Below are 21,606 nucleotides of genomic sequence, written 5' to 3'. Positions count from 1 at the left end.
TTTATCTCACTCAATTAAGGTTTAGGGGAAAACGACGTGGTTTTGAACATCAACCTACATGTGAGTTAATGTTAATAAGCACTTAGAAAAGAGAAAATAATATTAATAAAAAAATCATGTAAGTTTTTTTTTTTTCATTTATCAAATGAGACGAAACTAAGGAAGGAATTTCATCGTACAAATTTAACAAGACTTCATTACATTATCTAAAATTCTGAGGTTTTAAAATTATCGATACAAACTTGTCTCGCTTGTATTTTCAACAAGAATGAATTCTTGTGACTCGCCACCACCCAAGTGGGCATTCATCCATTGAGCACCGGGGTGCCGCCGCAGCTCCCTCTCCCTCTCCTCGCTCCTCTCACACACGTGTCTCCCACGTGCTTGTTGCAAATCATACATTCCTTATATTAGGTGAAATGATATTAATGTCGCTCGATGTGTGGTGAACTCAGTCGAAACATGATAGAGTGTATATTTGATCGTAGAACGCTAAGTTATTTAGGTAATTTATAAGTACGATGTATTTAAGATTCTGATTTGAAAAACCAGGTTGAGGCCGATCTCGAATTTTATATGAGATTATTAACCACTTCCAAGTTTGGAACAAGGTTAGTTTTTCCAAATCCATCTTATTACAATCCCTAACTGAGGTAAATTGCAAGCATTGGGCAAAATGAATAGCGTTTAATTAAATCTAATCACTTAAAGATTTACGTTAACTCTAATTGCATGAAACCACTTCAAGTGCATGTAGCAATGGCACATGAAGAATTCACATGAAGGGCGAGATGAAAAGGCTTATGAATAGATATGAAATGAGACAAATCCGTTACGTAAATTAGGGATAATCGGTTCCAGACCTAGAGCTTGAAACCTATCATGTTATAACCGGTTCCTATTTTTTGGAACCCGAAATCTGCTCCATTTGTCTTGGGACCAATTTTGGAACCCGCTCTGTTTTTCGATCCGGTTTCGGGATCTACCCAAGAACCTATTTTTCTTTTGTTCCTTATCTGGTTTTATTTTTTTCAGCAAAATAATAATAGCAATAAAATGATTCAAAGTAAAACATGGATAATAAAAATCACTACTCGCCAAAAATCACAACTACTATCAAGTATTTCCAAGATAATTATTGTTACTTCAATAAATTCCCCGAAGCCGACTTTAAGCGATGAAGGCAACACCGAGGTCATTGTTTCATCATTACTAAACCCAAGCATCCTCAATAGAAAAAGAAATATCCTCCCACATTTTGCTTTGAATGAGCTGCGAGGAGGGTTTAGAATTGCTGAGCAATCAAAGATAAGCTACTTTCACAATTAAGACTAGGGGTGATTGGTTCCCGGTCCAGTCCGATTCCCCTCAAGAACCGAGAACTGGATCGGTGGCCCCGGTTCTCAATTTTTGGGAACCGGGAATCGGACCACCCATTCCAGTCCGATTCCCAGGCAGTTCCATTGGATTGGACACAAGCCACACAAAAAAAAAATGCACCATTTCTGGATGGTCCTGGTCCAGCAAATATAGAGGCGGGACATAAAAAAATTTGGAGTTCATTTCCTGAAACGGGTCTTTCAAGGCAAAGCTGAGAACTTTTTGCAAGATTGTTTCCAAAATGCACATGGGATTCAAGCAGAAACGATCTCCCTTCGGGTAAAAAACGGCCCAGGATCCAGATGAGACAAGATCAAGATGGAGATTTCGTTTGGGGATTAAAAAGGCAAGATCAAGAAAACTCCATGCGCATGGAGTTTTCTTCATCAAAATAAAGAAAATTTTGATCGGTCCGGTCCCGACGGACCCTAGAATCGGGAACCAGACCACTCCCTTTAGAATGGGGAACCGGACCACCGGTCCCGATCTCGATCCTGTCCCGGCGGTCTTGGTTCAGGCGGTCCGATTTGCTCACCCCTAATTAAGACATTATCGCTAAAAGTACATCGTAAAATTGAAAATTCATAATAGTAAATTAAACTCATCTATCTATCCCATCTCCAAGTAAAATAAATTAAAAAAATTTTTTGATCCAAGATGATGGAAAATCTCATGGAGAGAGATAGCATCGATGGCCAACAACAATCAAGAACTACATCAAAACTGATCTAGGGTCCATATCCAGCTTAAGCCACGAGAATGCTAGTAGTGGTAGACTTGCTGCAATACACTTATAAACAACCTATGAGTTAGCTAAATGAATGCAGCATCATTAATAGATGATTGGATATCGGCATATACATGTTAGTAATACAATGCAGACTTGGCAAAAATTCCAACCAACCTACCATAAGACAAGAACAATGAATCATTAATGGAAATATATTTACTCACCGCAAAATTAGAGTTTCCACAAATGAATAGCAAGCTCTTCTTTAGACTTTATATTCAGTATTGTATCACACACACCCTTTTTAGTTTTAGGTCCATCTAATTATGAAAAGTGAAAACAAAGATTCTTGAACAGCAAATTACTGAACATGTTCATTGAGGGGAAGAAAAGGCCAAAGCCATTACACTACATGACGGAAAAAAAATAATCAAACTACCCAATTCAGCAACCTATCTTTACACTTGGCACTTGCGTAGAGCTGTGACCGACACGATCAAGGAGAAAGGGTTGCTAGCTTGCTGCGTAGTGTATAGAGAGAGTGAGGCGACAACAAGAATAGAGAATAAAATCAAACAAATGGCAAGTCCGAGACTGTGACGTCCTGAAATTTCGACACATTTTTAATAGTAGAACTTTATATGGAATGACTGTGAATTCCAATTTGTTGCTCAAGATTGGATTTTAAGGAATTCAACGACGGAAAATTGGATATTTTCCGAAATTGTTGATCGAATTAGTTTAAGTTCCGATCGATTAGTCGCTTTGTTTTAGAATTGAAAATTCTCGCGTTCGAGCCTTGTTCTGACCGAACCGACTCGAGATTGGACTAGAATGCCCTCCGTTGAATTGCCAAATGTCTGGATTGCCCTTGAATGCAAAATTACCAAAATGCCCCTAGCCCAATTGTGAAATTATCGTTTTGTCCCTAAGGTTTTCCTTATGTTAAGACAAGGAAAATTATTGCCGCGGGCCCACCTCATCTCATCTCTTCCTAAAGTAAAAAATGTAGGCTAGACATTTTGTTTTTCTTTTTCTCTCTCCCTTTCTCCCTCTCTCTCTTTTCTTTTTCTCTGCCACCTCTCCCCTGCTTCTTTTCCTTCTCCTCTTCTTTGTTCTCCTTCTTGTTCTTCCTATTTTTGCACAGAGCCACCCTACAGCCAGCACCACCACTAAACGACCTCGGCTCCTCCTCCTCCTCCGGTTGTCGCCGCGTCGCCCCCACACGCCCATCGTTGGCCGCTATCGAGCCCTAGAACAGCCCCGGGAAGCTCGACGCCAGCCCTACCCTATTTCGTGTGTTCACCGCTTACGGCTACTGCCGTTGTAGGTCTCATAGCTTTCGAGTTATCCCGAGGTCGAGAGTTTGAGCCTCTCTCACCTTGGACGGGGATGTCACACCCCAATCCTCGAGCACGCGACATCCCTGCCTTCTCATCCCTCGGGTTAAAAGGATAGCATCCCAGACACGCTACCAACCCTTGAGATTAATTATGCATGAAGAAACGTATAAAACTCCCGGAAAATAATATAAGATAGGGATAGGCAAGTAGGAAAACGCATTAATTCAAAAACAAGATTTTATTTACAGTCATGTCATAAGCTAACCGAGATGACACACTAATTGGCCCCATACTTTGGGGCGGGGTAGGATCAACTTTATATCTACTCCAAATAAGGCTACGTCACCCTCGTCCTCATCGGCTTCTCAAAAAACTACTAGCTTCATTAGTTAGAACCTGAAAGTGGTAACTACGACGGGGTGAAATATAAATCTCAGTGAGCTAATGTCTAAGCCCGGCTAACGCATTGATTCACTCGGAACCCCTACTAAATAGTCACAGAATCATAGTGTAAATCTTTCGGTCACATGCAAGCTTACCCGACAGAAGCCACATATAATATAATGCAAAACATGACATGACAGTTATATCAATCAACTCACGAGCTAGGCATCACGTCAACTCGTCCGTAACATCTTATCAATCAATCACATACCTCAATGCAGATATCTCATTCACATGCAACTCATCCACCAAATTACCACACAAATGCAATGGTAACTCGGACATGTGCGAATATGTGCCTCTGTCGTTCTACTCAATCCGTCCCATACCAGATTTCATAGTCAAGATGGATACACACTCGCCCATGAACAAGTCACAATTGCATGCGGTTTAATTATTAACGGCCGTTTGGCCTTGCACACTGGACGGTTGGTGCATAGCACACTAGACAATTGGTACTCTTACGGCGGGACCAGGCATCGTCCTTTATTTCCGGCGACAAGATCTAATAGTTCATGTGATTCCGATCGACATGGCGCGGAACTACTAGGAATCCCTATAAGGACTTCGGTCGATCACAAGCCGCGACCGGCATCCGCTCAATCCGACGACATGGAAAGGCGTGCATCTAACAAGTCGTGGGATTTCGATCAACACGGCATGACATTGTTAGGGAAGATCCATTATATGACCATTCGAACACATTTGGCAATCCATCGGTTCATAATTCCATTTTCATGCCAATACATGCAATTGACGCTAGATGTGGTCATACGAATGCACAGATAATCAGTCCATTCAATCAAATAATCGATTCAAGCAAGGCCTAACATCTTTATATGAGAATTCAACCCAATCTCGCTTATTTAGGCTCAATTCATACATCAATTCATTATTAACCAATCCAATTCGTCAATTGAATGTACGCTCATCCTTAACCTATTGCTCGCTCGTAATCAAGCAATAACAATCATTCAATCAACCAATTTAACTCAATTAGCCACAGAATCCTAGCCTAACCAATTAGAGCCATTGAACCCGAACCAAGTTTCTAACTTCAACCGGCCTTAATCGAACTATCTAAACACCTAATAATCTAATTAAGCTAATACAAACGTAATTAGCGACCTAACCAAGGATTAGAAGTCGACTCACAATCAATTACTCACGGCGAGAATGACGGCGATTCTTGAAAATTCCTCGGGCATGAACGTCGGACGTGGCTCAGACACTTAGGCTCACGAGCTAAATTTCTTGGACAATTTGGCCCAATTCTTGGCTCGTGACCCGGGCTCATGGGCGCAATTTCTCGGCCACATGGGCACACGAACTCGGCCACGGCCTAGGCAAACTGGCACACGGGCCGGACACGCGGGCACATGTTCCAAGACACAGCCCAGTGTAAAGCCATGGCCCGTGGCGCAGGCCCACGAATAGGGTACACCAGCGTGAATAGAGGACAGAGCAGGGCACGAGCAGGGCTACTCCGCGGCTTCCTCGGCTTCTTCGGACGGCGGACGGCTGAGGCAAGGATTGGAATGGCTGGTGGTGGCTAGAGGGTTGTCAAAGGAGGTGGCTGATGGCTTGTGGAGGTCGGAGCAGCGGCGACAAGGGTGGAGTAGGGGCTAGACCGTGCTGAAACAGGGGAAAAGAGGCGAAATTTTGGGGGTTCTTGGGGTCTCGCGGTAACTCAATGGCTAAGGGGAGGTCGGCCAAGGCTGGAGCAGTCGCTAGGTGGCCGGAGCAGCAGCTGATAGCCATGAACATAAGCTGAAACAGAAGCAGAACCGAGCTGGAGCTCGGAACAGGGTATACCGAAGCAGAACAGGGGCTAGTCCGGAGCTGTTCATGGCTTGGGACGCAACGGACGGCTACCCACTACCTCGGTAAGTGACAGGCAGCTGAGGGGAGTAACTAAGACTGTTATTATATATTAGGGTATTTTTCTTACTTTGCTCAAACCAGTCCGATTTCGGGTGGGTCTTTACCGGGAACTAGAAATCGGACCGGTTTAAACCGGTTCCAAATTTTTGGAACTGGGAACCGATCCTATTCCAATGAGAACCGAAAATCGGACAGATTTTTCTGGTGGTCCAGTCCGATTTTCGGATCTAGCTGGTCCGGTTGCACACCCCTAATGTAAATCATGATTCACGTAAATGATGTCATTATATAGTTTTTATTGAAATGTTTTAACTATGATACGAAGTGAGATAGATTATTGATAATGTGCACCCACGTGTGGGCACATAAAAAAAAGGCAAAGAAAATAAGAAAATAAAAATTTAATATTAAAAATTAAAAAAATTAAAAAAATTACAATAATTGTCTACGTCCGAGCCGATGGTGCCATATAGGACTGCCAGCATCCATATCAACGATTTTCGACTAAAATCGACTAGAATGACTCGATCGACAAACTAAATTGATCACACAAGTGCAATAGAATCAGAATTATTTTGTTATCTCCCTCAAAATTGTTAATGGCGAAAAGTTTTAAGCACAAGTTTTCTTGTTTAATTGGCTAAAAAAAAGAGGCTAAGTTGTTGTCTGCAATCACCTTTACCAGTTCATTCACTTTTTCCCATCGTGTATATTTATCTTATTTCGTTTCTTTCGTTTTTTTATTTTTTCGTGATAAATGATTTCTTAATTAGTCTCCACCCACGTAGATTGTTTATTCAATGAGGCTAATCCCGTTAGGTTGAGATGGGTCTAATTGGCCGGATACCAGCCAACCAAAGCTTCAATTTTTGATTGGACAGTCAGTCAAACTTGCCTAAAATTTTTATCCATCCTAAACTGAACTTAAACGAAAACAAATGTATCTGAAAGTTTCATATTCAAATGAACTGATAAAACCGAGTTTTGCAACTAAAGTAGTTGATCGCTTCTTTTCTTTTCTCCGCAAAGAGCCCCTCTTTTTTTCTGGCTTTTGATTACTTTATATATTTTCGTTAGTTGGGCCTCACAAAGTGGCGGGCCCAGCCAACATTGCAATCCGGGAAAAGAAGGGGCGAAACAGGAAGGAGCAACGGTGACTTAATGAGTAATCAACTCGAAAAGGCATGCTAAAGCAGTGACGGGTCATCTTTTTCATTGCTTTTTCTACTTCAAAGTTATTCTCGGTAATTTAAGCAGCGCGCAAGCATTAAGCAATGAAATTACTCCCAAGTCCAACCTCCAAAGCCAACGAAGCCGCTATAAATTAACCCAAAGACTCACCTCTCGCCCAAAGCAGCAAGGCAATAGAGCACTACACTTCGTCCCTAGAGAGAACTCATAGCTTACCATATCCGAAGGCATATCCATATGGGCGGGAGCGAGAGCAAGGAGTCAAGTGACATTGCCCTGGCCAAGGAGTCAATTGCCACCACCCTGGCCAAGGGAGCGATCGCCGGCGTAGCAATCGGCGTGGTGATCTTGGCCTTGGGCATGGGTGTGGTGAGTCTGATGGGCGATTCGTCCAAGTCCAGTGAAGAGAAGACCATGGAAGATCCCTTGAAGGAAGAAAAGACCATGAAAGCCCCCGGGAGGAGTAGGCGCATAGCCCGGGATGACTTCGAGAGGGACCCTGCCGCCTACTTCAGCGGCCTGCGGAGGGATAAGCAAAAGGAGAAGTCACTAGCTACCAAGTAAAAGGAAAATTTGTGGTGTTGCTTGTGTCCTCTAATGTCTCTCTTTTCGTCTTACGCGGTGTCTTTAGGTATTACTTTTTACGATCTGTGTACTTATGTGTTGTATTATGTACTTACGTGGTGTATTTGGTTGTACATGTGGTTTCAGTTCAATTAAAAGTTTGTGCCTGTAGTTATTTTGTCATCCGAAGCAATAACCGATCAATTTCGTCATCTGATAAGTGTTTTTTCTCTCCCTATTCTCTTTTCTCTCTTCATAGTCTTCTTCAACCTTCAGTTGTGTGGGGAGGGTTTGAGCTCTTCTCACCCTCTCCTCCCTCTCTTGTTAATTTTGTTTGAGTTTTCTTATTCTTTTTTTTTTTTTTTGGTCTTCTCGCCCGATCTAAGTCTTGAAGCTCCCTTCTCCCGATCTAGTTCTAGATATGAGAGTTTGAACTTTCCAGATCTAGTTCTAAATCTAAGAGCTATCCTCTCCCGATTTAGATTTGAGAGTCAACAAAAATGTTATTGGGGAATTCAATACCTCTGTACATATACGTGTTTAGGTCCTCTGTCCCGAGTTTCATTGGTGATCACATAAACTCTACATTCTCGCTGACCACGAAGATTTACTTTTCCAAATGTTACACATGTGTTTGTTCAAATTGCTTTGATTATCTTTGGGCAGTGATGGCATAGAGGAAGTTGAATCTAGACGTACACCATGAATTGGCAATATCGGAGTTATTAGAGAAGGAATTTTTGGCTTGTGCTTCTCAGTGATGATGATCCGAGCTCTAGTGATCGGTTGGCGATTATTTTGGTTGACATATCCCTTCTTATGAAACAAGTGTCTTTAATCCTGTTGGTGCTGTGTTGATCTTCATATTTTGGATTTGGCTTTGTTTTGTAGTTTGCTCTACTTCGATTTGTTTTTCTTTGGAAATCTATGTACTTATGTATCTTGTTGAGTAATGAATATAATTTTCTTTCAATAAAGCTTAAAATTATGTCAAACAAATATGTGGACTTTTTACTCAGAAAGCACAAGCTCTCCATCATTTGAAGTATAACAAATCAGTCCAAGTTATTTACGAGCAGTGGTAATAAGATACCAAAATTGATATATTAAGTTATATGACCAAATTTATAATTTAACATTTAGCAAGGGTATAAATATATTTATGAAAATAGACATTATACAAGCGTGAAAGGTCTTTTTTTTTTTTTTAAAGAAAAAAGTGGATTTTCCATATCCCTTTCGCCAAATATTCATGAGGATCTTGAACTTTCCACTTGCGATTAAATTCTTGAACTTTCAAATTGTCATGGAAAGCATAAACTTAGAATCATGTCCTAAAATGTCATGAAATCTCAATTTTCTCCAAAAATGTCCTGACCTCTATAATTTATCGTGTAAATCCATATATCACAGTATTTTGCTGGAATTTCTCTCATAACAAAATTTCTTTCACTGAAAATTATTCTTCATTTTTTATTAAAGGAAACCAGGTGCTACGCTACCTTCGGACAGGAGATATCTAGGCTAAAAAGGACCATATAGAGGCAAATTGTGCCAGAATTTAATTGGCGACAAAGCTTAGAAATATAGACTCGATAAAGTAACTAGATGTAAACAAATTATGTCGAAATTTAATCGATAACAAAGCACCCAAAATAGAAAAACACGTCGGAATTTGATCGACGGTGCGAATTTGAAGGCTACAACCAAAGAAAGTAAAGATAAAGATAATAAATTTGTTTAATTCATGCGAAGATCTCTGAAGACTGCAATGTAGCTATTTAACATCTACAATGATGGTTTAAAAAGGGAGGTTACAAAAGGATGTCACAAGTAGAGGTTACAAACGGTTATAGATAGTTTCTTCAACTCCACTATCTTGACATTTTCCTTGACTCCACTCCATTGATAGTTTATTCAACTCAATTATCTTGATGGTTTCCTCGACTCCACTAAGTTGGAGGTTGCTTCATTCCACTATGTTAATGGCTGCATCCAAGATTGTCGCCTTCACTTTTTTGTCGATTCCTTCAAGCTATCAATTGATCAAGTTGTGGATTCTTCAAGCTATCACATGTCAATAACCAGTAATTGAACATTTTTTGTGCAGACAAATACCCCCTTTAAAAGAATTAAATGAATCATTGATCATTTGAGCCTTTCAACTTAGATAATCAAGAGTCGTCATATGTCCCGTTGTCATCAGCAAGTTTGAATTTTTTCTTGCCAAATTTTATCTTGGTCAGATTCTTCATATGACTCATATTTTTCCATGAAAGGAACATTTTGTGTAAAGTCTTCACATTGTCCCCTATCTCAAAGTAATTGTTCATACTTAGACACTCTCGTTGCCAATTTTGAGAATAGAATTGTCTTTCTATCTCAATCCAAGTATGGATTGAATTAGGAGATAAATTCATTTACCAAGTAAATGTAGATTTTGATAAAGACAAAGGGAACAACCTAAGCCTCATGGATGCATTTGCTCCTGAGTCTCTACATTGGCCAATAAATCAACCAATGTGTTCAATGGTCGACTAATCATTTTCGCAAGTGAAACAACAAAGTTAGGAATTTCAAATTTTCTTGGGTAATGTGTATTGTCAACCCATTTAGGATGTGTTTTCCTATATAATAGCCTGATCATTCATCTATTGGCACCTAAATGTTGTGATAAGAGTTCAACCACTTGATTAGGATTTGCAACTTGGCACCTTTCCTTCCCCTAGGTTCAGGGTAGATAGGTCAATAGACTTGACCTTCCTGCCCCCTAGGTTCAAGGTAGATGTGGTGGGATCACTTGGCCTAAATTATTTTCTCTATTTAATTGATTAAGAGTTAGAGGATTATACCCGGAAGCCATAGTATCAAGCAAATGACTTCTAATGATAGGTATCACCCCACTGGTCTAGGTCATACTAAAACTTTCATTCGTTTGTAAAGTCCCAAAAGGTGTAGGATTGGTAGAATTAGCCTATATCTGAATTGAATGGCTCAACATTCCTAGCCCGTGCATGACTTCATGGGAGGTGCTGACTATTATGGGCTTGATCACGTCAATGAGGAATTTCTTCATGCAGTTAGTTATCTCCTTTTGGTGTTCGTCAAGAATCCTCTTCATGGTAGCCAACATCATTGGGCTTGGCTCCAACTGCCTCCTCTACTCATTGATGAGTTGCCTTGGAATGTCGAGATCGCCACCTTGTGTCTAGTCCGTCGACGGCGGTGCCATTGACGACTCAGAACCTCCTAACCTCCAATTAATAGGTAATGGTGGTTTATTGTTTCCACTTGAAATTTAATCGACAATACAGGCTGAGAACATAGAAATGCTATGCTGGAATTTAATCGATGACATAGCACCTAAGATAGAGCAACATTTTGGAATTTAATCGATGATGCGAATATGAAAGCTATAGTTAAGGAAAATAAAGTATAATGTAAGAATTTGATAGATTTGTGCAAAGGCTCTCCAAAGACTACGATGTGGCTATTTAAAACCTCCAATGGACGTTATCAACATAGGTTACAAAGGGAAGTTATACACAGAGTTTACAAACGATTATCCACAGTTTCTTCGACTCCACTACCTTGATAGTTTCCTCAACTTCATTACATTGGCAGTTGCTTTATTCTACTACGTCGACGGTTACTTCTTTGACGGTTGCATTTGAAATTGTTAACTATACTTTTTGTCGATTCCTTCAAGCTGTCAATTCATCAAGTGTCAACTCTTCAAGTTATCACATGTAGATAAAAACCAATAATTGGACATTTTTTTGTGCAAATAGGTAGGAGGATGTCCATATCATAGATTTGAGAAATAAGTTCAACAGATCAATTTAGAATTTCGGTCCAAAGACTTCATATGCAGATTTTTATATCGAGCTTGACAAGTTCACCAAACTAGATGTTGCGGAGGTTTTAGAAAAACAATCAGGAAGAATAAAATCAGACTTTGAAGCGTGAATACATTGTCTTTAAGGAATTAATTTCCCTACAAGATTGTTAATGGTTACAGGTAAAAGTTCTCCCGAATATAACAAAGTCTCAAATAAGAATATTGTTAGGACTTTGATCTTCAAATCCCATAAAAAGGTGAATGAAAAGTGAGTGTGACATCTTGTATTCCGACTCGCTTTCGAAGCTTTGAATGAATGAAATGTCTCATTGATGTATTTTAGCTAAATCTCACTCAGAAATGGTCCATTTTGAGCAGACTAACCAAATGGGAATGGCTAGCTAGGAAAATCAAGTACGTGAACCTAAGAATTTGATCCTGGACTGACTCTTTGGTCATGAAAATTGTCGAGGGAATATTTTGGACCAATATAGGCCGATCCTAGAATGATTAAGGACCGATTTGGATAATACCCTACGCTTGGATCATGGGTGATTCCGTTTGACCTCATATGGGTTCCGAACGTCCCTAAATTATTTTCTAACGATCGTGTCCATCGGGACTAGTGATTGACCCTCGCAATTGAATGACAACCAAAGTCACCATGGCTCGAGAAATTCTTAAACGTGATATTAACCATGGGTCGATACGCGTAATTCCTAAAAGCCACCTATTAGTGTGAGATACGCTGAAATTTCAATTAATCGAGATTGATCGCGAATCGGACTTCAAAATTTGACGTCGGACCTTCAGGGGTTCCAATAATTAAATTTTGGATGTTTCCCTATCCGGAGTATGTTTTTTTCGCGGTTCACCCCAAAGGGTTCAGGAAAATAAAATTTAAATTGGAAATGGGAAAAAAACCCATTTACTCTTGAAAAATATCCAATTTTTCACTTTGGCTCAAGGGTATTTCGGTCAATACCCCTAATGGCCGAAAATTTGGACTAGTCTTTGGTGAGGAATTTATCATTTTTCCCTTCTTGACTTTTAGACCAAAATATTCACCCCCAAATTTATCCTAACCTTTATTATAAATTTTTTGTCTTCTTCTTCATAAATTCAAGAACACTTTCTCTCACTTGGCTGAATTCTTCATTCCCCCACCTCCATTGCCGAAAATTTCTTCAAGCTACCACCGGTTTCACTTTCAACCGCGGGAACACAACCACCGCCGTGAGCTACTTGGAACCGCCCGATCTTCATGGGTTTTAGCAGACCGAGAGGAATCACCGGAGCCGCCGGTTGGGATCAAAATTTTTCTCGACTTTTTCGCTAGAAAATTTGCTAGATTTTGGGTAAGTTGGTTTCCAATCTTGAATTAGGTATCTAGGTTGCTAATGGACATTAGATTGAGTAGTTTGGATGAAAAATTTGTGGGATTTGCTCAAGATTATGCTTTGGCCGAAAATAGGAGGAGGAGGAGAGAGAAAGTATGTGTTCTTGAGGGAATAGTGATGCATGATTGATAATGGATGGCTAGGATTAAATCTAGCTTTATCATGCTTTAATTGAATGGTCCATATTGAATATTGCTTAGGAAGATTGATCGGACAGCTACGATTGAATTCTGTTTTATGTAGATTAATTGTGTGGTGGAGATTTAATGCACGTTAGGGTTTTTTAAATCGTACGGTCCCAATTAATTGCCACGTTACTATAGTTTGATTGTATGGTACGTATTAAATGTACGTTAGCGAAATTTCAATCGGACGGTGATTATTAATCGCTACGTTAGCATAATTAATATCGTGTGGCGTAAATTAATTTTTGTGGTAGCATAAATTAATCGTGTGGCCCGATTGGCAAACGGCTTAAGTGTGATTTAATCGAATGGTCCCGATTTATTATTTATTCAACGTGAGTGAATCACATGATCCCGATTGAGTATTTATTCAGTACAATTTAATCGAGTGGTCTCGATTGAGCAATTGAGGAAAATTAGAAAGATTGTATGGTCCCAATCTTTTGTTGGAGGAAAATTGGTGAGATCGTGTAGTCTCGATCTGCTAATCGGGAAGTTTAGCAAGATCACGTGGCGAAGATTGACCGATCGAAAGGTTTTATGTGATCGTGTCATATCGGACGAGCAATCAAGGAATTATTGTTATTATATGGTCTTTATGTGGAATAATTGAGAGGACGTGTGGAATTTTATCTTGAGGCGTTATGATGTGGGGTTCGTATTTTATAAGACCATATTCTAGCCTGAGGCGTTATGACGCGGGCTCTGTTATTATTATTCTACCCCGAGGCGTTAAACGCGGGGTTCCGTGTACTATTTTATCCCGAGGCGTTAAACGCGGGGTTCCGTGTACTATTTTATCCCGAGGCGTTAAACGCGGGGTAATAACCTGAGGCGTTATTACGCGGGTCATAGTGACCTGAGGCATTATTACACGGGTCCGGACTATATAATGGCCCGAGACGTTATTACGCTGGTCTGTCCATTTATATGATAGCCTGATGCGTTAAACGCGGGCTCTGGAGTAACGTGGAATATTTATTTATAGTCCGAGGCGTGGAACGTCGATATGGGAGTAACGTGGAATTTTTGTAAAGGTGTGAAAATTTTGGGAGAAAAAATGAAATATTCTGGAATTTACTTGTTGAACTTTTGATTGAATGAGGAATTGTTGAGAATTGCTCACCTAGGACGTATCTAGAGGCACTAGCGCCCTAACCTAGGGTTAGGGATTTTATTACTAAGATTTATTCTCACCCCGTCATGGGCTCTCTTTTTCAGACCCTCTGCCTCAACAATGAATGACCCATCTCGGAGGTTCGGCATTCCCGGGGATATGGATACGTTAGTGACGGAGTATCCGGTTGGGGAGGATCGGGTATATTATAGGCACGCTACTACGGTTTGGGTGGACACAGGAAAGCTCTATTGGAAACCACACACGTACATGGCATGGACGTATCGCCACGGGGATATGTCGGTGGGTCCACCGAGTGGATTTGATATTCCTTACGATGGTGTTGGGGAATGGGACCCCACTAGTACTGCACCTCCAAATGGCGAAGTAGTGCACCCCGATGCTTGGACTGCGGGTTTGGAGCCCGACCCCGAGGTCATGGTACCGGGAGATGATAGGGAAGTTGTAGAGCCATCGGATGCGAAACAGCCACCGGAAGTGGACGAGACAAGTTGGCAAGTATAGATGAGATAGTAGCGGATAGCGAGGACGAGGCCTAGGGTAGTTGGCCTCTTGACCTTTGTAGAGTGTTTTCTTTTGGAAGCATAGTGGGCTTCGACCACGTAATCTTTTTGTTATAGGTGGTCACAGGCTTGTACGGTGGCCTTTGAAGCCCGAGGTATAAGAGTTGTAACAATTATGTATAGATGTATATAAGTTTGTTTTTACCATCCCAAGTTATCGTTTTGTTGTTGGTTTCTGTACGAGGATTGTTTTACGCTTCCGTATATTTCTCGAGTTTGTTGGCCTTTGGATCCTAGAGAACTGTACATAAGCGTGGCCAGGTGGAATGTCGATGGGCTTGTAGGGTTCGGGTTGTGACAGTGATGGATGGAGCAAATCCCACATTGGAAAGAAGATGAATTGAGAGGTGGGCTTAAATATAGGAATCCCACATATGGGTTTGGGTCTTAAGGGGCACCCCACTTTTGTCAAAGGGAGAGAACCTAGGCTTTGCTAGGTTGACCCACGTACGCACGGCCGCCGCCGCCGGCCAGCCGACCGGTTCGGTTCGGCTCGGCTCGGGCTCGCTGGTTCCTATTCTTTTTTGGAGCCCATCAGTTTTATTTCTTCGCCCTAACTGAATAGACATATTTTTTCATCCTAACCGAACAAACACATTTGAAATTTTTTCTTGTTTGAATACACATGTTGGTCTGAAATTTTTTCTTTGAACAAACATGTTCGTTTGGAAGATATATGTTCGTGTTCGTGACTCTTCATTCTTAACCGCTTGGCTATAAATACAAACATTGACTGCCTCAAATTAAATCAATTTTTTTCGCATTCGGCATTTCTGTTATTTTTTCGTTCATTCATTCTTCATCATCATCACTTTGTGCGATTATTTTGCAAAGTTGAGTTCGAAGGTTTCCTATTAGAGTAGTACCACTTCACAAGAAAGGCAATCTGTTCTATCTTGGAAGACAATTGTCCAAGGAACTTGGATACCAATGGAGGGGACAAATTGTTTTAAGGATATAACGTGAATTCGTTGGGCTCTGATTATTCATCTGCATTCGGATTACTCACCTGCATTCAATTTTTGTTTTGTCTATCAACTCTCTTACGCATAAACATACACATAGGTTCTAACAATCTTAAGACAATTTCAGTTTGTATTGTTGCTTTTCGTTGTAAATTTTCTATTTTCATGACAGATATGGCTACAACATCGGTGACACCTATTACTTCTGTACCAACTAATGGAGAGAAGCCAGAAAAGTTCAATGGGGATTGTTTCAAAAGATGGCAACATAAAATATTATTCTATCTTACAACTTTGAATCTAGGAAGGTTCCTTATAGAGAATGCTCCTAAGTTGAATGAAGGAGAGGCGAGACAAAAAAAGTTTGCTACAATAGATGCATGGAAGCATTCCGACTTCCCGTGTCACAACTACATACTCAATGGTCTGGAAAATTCCCTCTACAACGTTTATAGTTCGCTGAAAACAGCTAATGAATTATGGAAAAGTCTGGACAAGAAGTACAAAATAGAAGATGTTGGGTTGAAGAAATTCATCGTTGGTAAATTTCTGGACTTCAAGATGGCAGATTCTAAAACCATCTTAAGTCAAGTTCAAGAACTTCAATTGATCATGCATGACATTCATGCTAAAGGTATGAGTGTAAGTGAATCATTTCAAGTGGCTGCTTTCATTGAAAAGTTACCACCGTCTTGGAAAGATTTCAAGAATTATCTAAAAAATAAGTGAAATGAGTTATCACTTGAAGACATAGTTGTACGGTTGAGGATAGAGGAAGATAATAATATGCTTTATGAGAAGAAAGTTGACAGCAAACCAAAGGTCTCAAAGGGGAACGTTGTTGAAGAAGGATAAAAACCCAACAAGAAGAGGAAAAAGAATGGAGAGGGATCCACCCAAGACCAGAAAAAGTTCAAAGGCAATCGCTACAATTGTGGGAAGGCTGGATATCGTGCCAAAGACGGAAGAGCCAAGAAAAGGAAGAAGACTCGGGCAAATGTGGTGGAAGAGATTTCCAGTGGTGTTGATGACATCAACCTTACCGCTTGATATCCGAGTGCAACATGGTGGGAAACCCCAAAAAATGGTGGGTTGACACTGGAGCAATTCGTCACATTTGCGCCAACAAATTGATGTTCTCATCTTACACACTTGTAGGGGGTGCTGAAAAACTCTACATGGGTAATTCATCAACCTCTAAGGTTGAAGGTGTTGGAAAGGTTGCTCTGAAGATGACTTATGGGAAAACAACGATACTAACCAATGTACTATATATGCTAGACATACGCAAGAACTTAGTGTCCGAATCTCTCCTAAGCAAGAATGCCTTCAAGTTGGTGTTTGTATATGATAAGTTTGTACTCTCCAAAAATGATATGTATGTAGGAAAGACTTATCTTAATGATGGTCTTTTCAAATTAAATGTAATGATTATTGTAACCAAAGATGATATTAATAATAATAAAGTTATTTCTATTTATATGCTTGAGTCTCCTGATTTATGGCATGCTAGATTAGGACACGTTAATTATAAGTCAATAAATAAATTAATGAACATAGAGTTATTGCCAAAATTTGACTGTCCAAATGAAAAATGCCAAGTATGTGTTGAATCTAAATTTTCTAAGCATCCATTTCATTTTGTAGATAATAGAAATATAGAACTTTTAGATCTAATACACACAAACATATGTGATATGAAAACGATACCATCTAAGGGTGGTAAGAAGTATTTTATCACAATTATAGATGACTGTACAAGATATTGTTATGTTTACTTGCTTAGTAGTAAAGATGAGGCTGTGAATGTATTTAAAATTTATAAGTCTGAAGTTGAAACTCAATTAAATTAGAAAATAAAAATGATAAGAAGTGATAGAGGATGTGAATATGAATTTCCTTTTGACGAAATTTGTTATGAATTCGGTATCATTCACCAAATCACCCCTCCTTGTGCGCCACAATCTAATGGAGTGGCGGAAAAGAAAAATCGGTCTTTAAAGGAAACAATGAATACATTGTTGAATAGTTCCAGTTTTCCACAAAATATGTGAGGGGAAGCCATTTTGACGGCCAATTATATATTAAACATAGTACCCTACAAAAAGACACAACAAATTTCCTACGAAAAGTGGAAAGGAAGAAAGCCTAATTTGAAATACCTTAAAGTGTAGGGGTGTTTGGCTAAGGTTGTAGTTCCTAAACCTAAAAAGGTTAAGATAGGACCAAAAACCGTTGATTGTGTTTTTATTGGTTATGCTCTTAATAGTAATGCATATCGATTTTTTGTTCATAAGTCCGAGATCCTAGATATATATATATATATATATATATATATATATATGTTAATATGATCATTGAATCAAGGGACGTTTCGTTCTTTGAAAATATATTTCCATGTAACATGATATATGAGCCAAATGATAATAACAAGAGGCCTCGGGATAATACATCTAGAAGTGATCCTATAGAGGATGAACCTAGACGTAGTAAAAGACAGAGGACTTCTACATCATTTGGACCTGATTTTCTAACATATTTGTTAGAAAATGAGCCTCGGACCTATAAGAAGGCTGTAATATCCCCAGAAGCCCCATTATGGAAAGAAGCTATCAATAGTGAAATTGAATCCATCTTGTCAAACCATACTTGGGAATTGGTTGACCTCCGTCCTGGTAATAAACCACTATAATGTAAGTGGATTTTCAAGAAGAAAATGAAAGCGGATGATACTATTGCTAAATATAAGGATGTTAATTGCCACAATGGCTTATAAGTGATACTATTGTAAGTGAATTTCAAGCCTATACAACGGCTTATAGTAAAAGGCTACAAACAACGAGAAGGTCTTGATTATTTTGATACACATTCACATGTTACAAGAATTACATCTATAATGATGTTAATTGCCACAACAGCGTTGTATAGGCTTGAAATTCATTAAATGGATGTAAAAACGGTCTTCTTAAATGGGGATTTAAAAGAAGAAATATATTTGGAATAGCCTGAAGGATTCTTTATTCCAAGACAAGAGAAGAAAGTATGTCAACTTATCAAGTCTCTCTATGGCTTGAAACAAGCACCGAAACAATGGCATGCTAAATTCGATCAAGTCGTGTTATCAATGGTTTTAAAATTAATAAGTGTGATAAATGTGTATATGTTAAGAGCACTCATAATGGCTTTGCCATTTTATGCTTGTATGTAGACGATATGCTTATAATGGGCAGCAATATTGAGGTTGTCAAGGCGACCAAACACATGCTCACAAGTAAATTTGATACGAAAGATATGGGGGTCATAAATGTTATTTTGGGAATTAAAATCCATAAAACATCTGAAGGATTAGCACTATCACATTCTCACTACACTGAAAAGATTCTTGAAAAGTGTAAGAATCTAGACATTACACCAGTAAAAACCCCGATAGATGTTAATTTACATCTTTCAAAGAATACTGGTGAAAGCAAGGCTAAAAAAGAGTATGTTGGTATACTAAGCGGTTTAATGTATGTCATGAACTGCATAAAGCCGGACATAGCTTGTGCTATGAGTAAGTTAAGTCGGTTTACAGTTAGTCCAAATGAAAATCATTGGAGAGCTATGAAACATGTGTTGGGCTATTTGAAGTATATTCAAAATTATACTTTACACTCCACGAGTATTCAGCGAGTGCTTAAAGGATATAGTAATGCAAATTGGATTACCGGTACAAGAGACACAAAATCTACAAGTGGATATGTGTTTACACTTGGTGGGGGAGCAGTCTCTTGGAAATCATTCAAACAAACTTGTATTGCGAAGTCTACTATCGAAGCAGAATTTATTGCCTTAAATAAGACTGGTGAAGAAGCAAAGTGGCTTCAAAACTTCTTAGGCAGCGTTTGGTCGTCCGTATAAAACTCGGGATAGGATATGTTTTATCATATCCCGTGTTTGGTAGGTGTCCCGGATAGTATAATGTCGAATATAGGGGGGATATAACCCGGATAAAAAAATCCTAGGGGAGGGGGTAGGATAAGGTCGGATAGGATTTCTCTTATCCGTCATATAAAAGCTAACTTTTTTATCTCATTTGTTTCTATTTTCATTTTATTTATTTATTTTGCAAAGAGGTTTGAAAATCTAATAAAATGTGTATATTTTCAAGTTTTTTTTTTGTATGAGAACATTATTTTTATAGTAATAAGATCGGAATATTTCATGAGCCTCACGTAGGGCATATATGTCATTTATATTGATATACGCTTTCTACCAAATGCGGGATAGGATAGGATATGAGAATATCCGACTTTAAATTCGTAGTTCACCAAATGATGGATAGGATATGGCAAAATCCCTAGATTTCTTATCCTATCCTATCCAATCATATCCCGACCCGAAATCCCGACGAACAAACGCAGCCTTAGAGGATATTTCCAATTGGCCTAAAGCAAGCCACAGTGTGTGTATTCATTGTGACAGTTAAGCGGTAATAAGCGGGGCAAGGAACGTCATGTATAATAGTAAGTCTCGACATATATGTCGAAGACACGATACCGTAAGATAACTACTCTCTAGTGAAATTATCACGATTGACTTTGTGAAGTCAAAAGATAATGTTGCGGATCCACTAACAAAAGGCCTAACTAGAGAGATGGTTGTATTGCGAGGTCTACTATGGAAGCAAAATTTATTGTTTTGGATAAGACCGGTGAAGAAGCAGAGTGGCTTCAAAACTTCTTAGAGGACATTCCTAATTGACCTAAACCAATGCCAGCTGTGTGTATTCATTGTAACAGTCAAGCAGCAATAGGCGGGGCAAGGAACGTCATGTATAATGGTAAGTCTCGACATATACGTCGAAGACACGATACCGTAAGGTAACTACTCTCTAGTGAAATTATCACGATTGACTTTGTGAAGTCAAAAGATAATGTTGCGGATCCACTAGCAAAAGACCTAACTAGAGAGATGGTTGTATTGCGAGGTCTACTATGGAAGCAAAATTTATTGCTTTGGATAAGATCGATGAAGAAGTAGAGTGGCTTCAAAACTTCTTAGAGGACATTCATAATTGGCCTAAACCAATGCCAACTGTGTGTATTCATTGTGACAGTCAAGCAACAATAGGAAGGGCAAGGAACGTCATGTATAATGGTAAGTCTCGACATATACGCTGAAGACACGATACCGTAAGGTAACTACTCTCTAGTGAAATTATCACGGTTGACTTTGTGAAGTCAAAAGATAATATTACAGATCTACTAACAAAAGGCCTAACTATAGATATGGTTATGAAAACATCAAGGGGAATGGGTTTAAGGCCTATAAAATAAGTTATCATAGCGGAAATCTTACCTAGTTCGCTAGAGATCCCAAGATCTAGGTTCAAAGGGACAACTAAGTTATATTGGCATTATAGAGTACGTTCAATTCTCATCCATTCATGTATTAAAACAGTACTAACATGTGGAGGTTAAACATAAGTTTTTAATGATTCTGAATCGGGTATTTGGTATATCACACATTTAGAAATCACCTATGTAAGTATGAAGTGAGGACCGCTTCTGCGAGAATTTGTAAAGCTAAATTCTCTAAAGCACTCATGAAACCAGGTGGTGTTCATGGCCAAAACGAATATAATAGTGAAAACCAACTTTGCTCGAGAGATAGTTGTATGATTTCTATTGTCTAGGCTTACACTAAAGGTCGACGGTTCAAGGACATCAAGTCTACTGATTGACCGAGTAAGTTCGATAGGTCTCACTAGGGAAAGTTCAAAGTCTCGGACTACTTATCCCGATGCAATAGTCTCTCATTGAATAATCGTGCATTGCATCTCATCCATTCACGAAAAGTTATGATAACTGAACTTCTCATTCATGTGGGGGATTGTTGGGACTTTTGACTCCAAATCCCATAAGAAGGTGAATGAGAAGTGAGGGATGGAGCAAATCCCACATTGGAAAGAAAAGGAGTTGAGAGGTGGGTTTAAA

The 21,606-nt window shown here is 39.3% G+C and overlaps 1 protein-coding gene across 7 annotated transcripts in view; it reads left to right on the top strand.

The window, feature by feature from the left end:
* Positions 1 to 7,729, top strand: part of LOC125315605 — a 43,895-nt gene extending 36,166 nt beyond the window's left edge. For 2 of the 7 annotated variants that reach the window (XM_048280993.1, XM_048280989.1), the window contains one exon: positions 7,258 to 7,729. In XM_048280993.1, the coding sequence (XP_048136950.1) occupies positions 7,258 to 7,536 (279 nt within the window). In that variant the 3' untranslated portion in view covers positions 7,537 to 7,729. The remainder of the gene's footprint in view (positions 1 to 7,257) is intronic. The other 5 variants (XM_048281007.1, XM_048280997.1, XM_048281001.1 and 2 more) reach the window with 4 other exon arrangements.
* Positions 7,730 to 21,606: the final 13,877 nt, after the last annotated feature.

This window comes from Rhodamnia argentea, chromosome 1 (genome assembly GCF_020921035.1).
Source record: "Rhodamnia argentea isolate NSW1041297 chromosome 1, ASM2092103v1, whole genome shotgun sequence".
NCBI classification, from domain to species: Eukaryota; Viridiplantae; Streptophyta; class Magnoliopsida; order Myrtales; family Myrtaceae; genus Rhodamnia; species Rhodamnia argentea.
This window is presented reverse-complemented; position numbering and strand designations above follow the sequence as displayed.